We start from the raw sequence: 3,707 nt of genomic DNA on the forward strand, positions 1-3,707 counted from the left end.
GGAAATGGAGGGAGGAAAGAGTAAGTTAAAGAGCTCCCTAAATTGCTGTTGTTAGGTGCCATGTAAAATGAGTAATTTCCTCCCAGCAGTTGAGAATACCTGGACTAATGAGAAAGGTACCCAAATATTGTTTTGAGGCTGAGTGGGTGGTACTTAGTGTTGTGGGTACTGCTTGAAAATGTACACAATCATTTAGAGCCATTCCAATCTCGATTTCTCGTCTGTGTATGTATGCAATCTTTATTTTCATTACTGTGGGCTAATGCATCAGACTGCAGTCATTTGAACTGCAAGGTGGGTGGTTCAAGCTCACCAGCTGCTCCTTGGAAACCCTATACAGAGTCAATATGGGTTGGAATCAACTTGATGACACTTAATAACAACAACAAACTCATCTTTATGCCTTAATTCTTAGATATTATTACTTTCATGATTTTGTTGTTGTTTAGATCATGTTTATTAACCTTTGTATCGTAACCCATTAGTGGGTTGTGAAATCAGTTTAATGTGCTTTTAAATAGAATACAGTAGATGGAAGAGAAACTGAAAGAATGCATGACATTTATTAAGGGTAAGGATTGTTTCATGTATTTTCTGAGTCAAAATGTAAAATGCTATTTATTTGTTGTGAATTGTGGTAAAAAAAAAAAAAGTTTGAAATCCATTGACTTATATTGTTGTTGTTGTTAAGTGCCATTGAGGCAGTTTCGACTCATAATGACCCTGTATGCGGTTTCCAAGGAGCTGCTGGTGGGTTCGAAGTGCCAAACCTTGTGGTTCACAGTCCAGTGCTGATCCTACAGTGCCACACCAAGAGTCATAAAACATATCTTGGATATGTTTCTCCTGAGTGTGATCATATTTAATCTTGCCCCCTGTAATTGTATACAGGATTAATTACTTTCATTAAGAAACATTATGGGAGAGGGAGAGAATAAGAAAGAGAGATCGCTACAAGGTAAATTTTTCACTAGCTATCAGAAACTAATAATATTTAATATAAAATCATTTATAATATTCAATATGAATTTATTAACTGGCATGTATTATAGTCATGTAACCCCGTATTTGTGTATGTGTTAACAGAAAATGGGCCTGCAATATACTGAACACTAGTAATTAGTCATCCTAAAAGAAGTTTGATATATCTGTCCATCCTGGTTGGTCTTTAATTTTGTGTTTGTTAAGAAACATGAGGATTTGTCCTTTAACCAAATTCTGTTAATGAGAAAAAAGTTCGAAGGCTGTTAGGAATAATGCAAAGCCTATATTTTGGTGAACCAATTTGCCTTTAGTGATTTGCAAGCTTAAAATAATTTTTAGCACACATGAAAGAGTTTAAAAAGTAAAAAACTGTAACTATTAAAACCTTATTGTTTATTTACTTTAAAAAGGGAAGAGTGCAGAATGGAAAACTTTTACACTTCCACTTTTTCCATGCTCTGTATGCTTTTCTACTTTATAATGAATGTTGCTCCCATGATATATTACAATTAGGATGCTGAGACCTACTGTGCTGCATCATGATATGCATGTAGCAAAAGTTAACATTGACATTTCAATTCTGTTTTCATCTACTTTACTACGTTTTGAAAAATGTTTAGTCCTTACCATTTATATGAACTGTATTGTTGCCCTTGAGATTTTTTCCCCCATTCTTTATGGCATAATTATTCAGTGTATCAAGGAAAATTCTGTCACTTCAAGGTTTCAGGGTTTACATTAACAAAAGCAAACAAAAATCTCTAAGTAATTCTTATTTCTTTCCCTGGAATATTCTGGTCCTAGAGAGATCTGCTATTACTGTCTTTTTCCTAGATGAATAGTTGCATTTCTCTGAGATGGTGTTCACATAAATTTATGTTTCTACTTTGTTTTTCAGACTCCTCACAACTGATTGAAAAGAAAACACTTGTAAAGATGGAAATTTTTTACACTGTTTGATTTTGTAAGTAATAACTCACTGTAAATTCCTTCATAGATATGTGAATATCCACATTTTGATTATGAAACTAAAGACTTTAGAAACCGAAATGGGTAGTGATTTGGTGAGTGGGGAAGTGAAAGATAAAAAAGTTTAAAAATGCGTAGTAAAAGTGCTTTATAAGAATGGCTATGTTATCAAACAGAGTTTTAATGTATCCTTTTTAAATGTGTGTATGCTTTTTTTTAAGGAAAAACATTAATTTATGTGCTACTTCTATAATAGCATCATCTTCATGGGTATTTCCTCCTCTCATGATTTCAAAAGACCCTTGATAACTAATTGAGAAAATGCAGACGATGTTGCAAGCGGATGGACTTACCAATACTGAAGTTTTTAGGAAAGGAAAGAGGAAAAGAACAGAGACAATGAACTCAGAGAATGCAAATAGTGACGTGGGTAAAGAGCAGGTTGGTTTTCTTTTACCTTGATATAATTTTATTATCTAGTTCAACCATAATCCCATAATACCTTTAATAATTTATTAGTTCTTTCTCCTCCTCTATTTTTTTTTCTTTAAATTTTATTCAACCAAGAACTACATACAGTGTCATGTTCTCCTTTGAATGTTGAATGAGTTAAGTTAGAAACATATTCAAAAGATAATTTACCTGCTTCTGTTTAGGTATGAAAGAAGCTCTGGTAGCGTAATGGTTATGAGTTGGGCTACTAACCTCAAGGTCAGCAGTTTGAAACTACCAGCTTTCTGGTCTGCAGGATAAAAATGAGGCTTTCTGCTCCTGTAAAGATTTACAACCTTGGAAGCCCTATGCAGGGTCACTAGGACCCCACGGCACACCACCACCATTTAGGTATGACTGGAGTCCTGGTGTGGCACTGTGGATAGATACACTAGACTGTAAAGTCAGTTTGAACTTCAAGGTCGGCGGTTCAAGCTCAGCAACCACTCCTATACAGGGTCGCTATGGGTAGGAACTGACTGGATGGCAATTAACAATTTAGGTATGCGAGGCCCTGGGTTGCAGTTAATCACTTGACTACCAAATGAAAAGTTGGTGGTGCAAATCGACCAATAGGCACCTCAGAAAAAATGCCTCACAGTGTACTGAAAAATCTGCCATTGAAAACTCTAGGAAGCACAGTTCTAGTCTGACTTTCATGGGATCACCATGAGTCACAATCAGCTTAAAGCAGCAACTGATTATGTTGTCATTGTGTGCCATAGAGTCATTCCAACTCATAGCAAACTGTATAGGGTTTCCAGGTAGCAGCCAGTGAGTTTGAACCACTGACCTTGAAGTTCAAAAACACCTTGAGGTTGAGTGCTATCCTATGGCACTACACAATTATATGATTGATCTCCGATTATATATATATACATATATGTATATGTGTCCTGGTGGCACCATGGAATAAACACTCGAACATATGGTCAGTTTGAACCACAGAAACCCTATACAAGGTCACTATGAGTCGGAACCAACTAGACAGCACTTAACAACAGCAACAACATATATACATATGTGTGTGCACATATGTACACACACAAATATATGTGCACACACACATGTATATGTATGTTGTTGTTTAGTGCCATCGAGTTGGTTCTGACCCATAGCAACCCTATATCAAGTTTCCGAGGAGCGGCTGATGAGCTTGAACCACCAACCTTATGGTTCAAACTTACTTTGCAGTCCAGCACATTAACCCACAGTGCCACACCAGGACTATATATATACATATGTTGTTGTTGTTGACTGCT

At 36.0% G+C, this 3,707-nt stretch overlaps 1 protein-coding gene across 1 annotated transcript in view; it reads left to right on the top strand.

Annotated features, from left to right (window-relative positions):
- The first annotated feature begins 2,274 nt into the window (after positions 1–2,274).
- BEND6 (BEN domain containing 6) overlaps positions 2,275–3,707 on the top strand; it is a 46,072-nt gene continuing 44,639 nt past the window's right edge. The window contains exon 1 of the mRNA XM_006835739.1: positions 2,275–2,394. Within this exon, the coding sequence (XP_006835802.1) occupies positions 2,275–2,394 (120 nt within the window). The remainder of the gene's footprint in view (positions 2,395–3,707) is intronic.

This window comes from Chrysochloris asiatica, unplaced genomic scaffold (assembly GCF_000296735.1).
Source record: "Chrysochloris asiatica unplaced genomic scaffold, ChrAsi1.0 scaffold00019, whole genome shotgun sequence".
Taxonomy (NCBI): Eukaryota; Metazoa; Chordata; class Mammalia; order Afrosoricida; family Chrysochloridae; genus Chrysochloris; species Chrysochloris asiatica.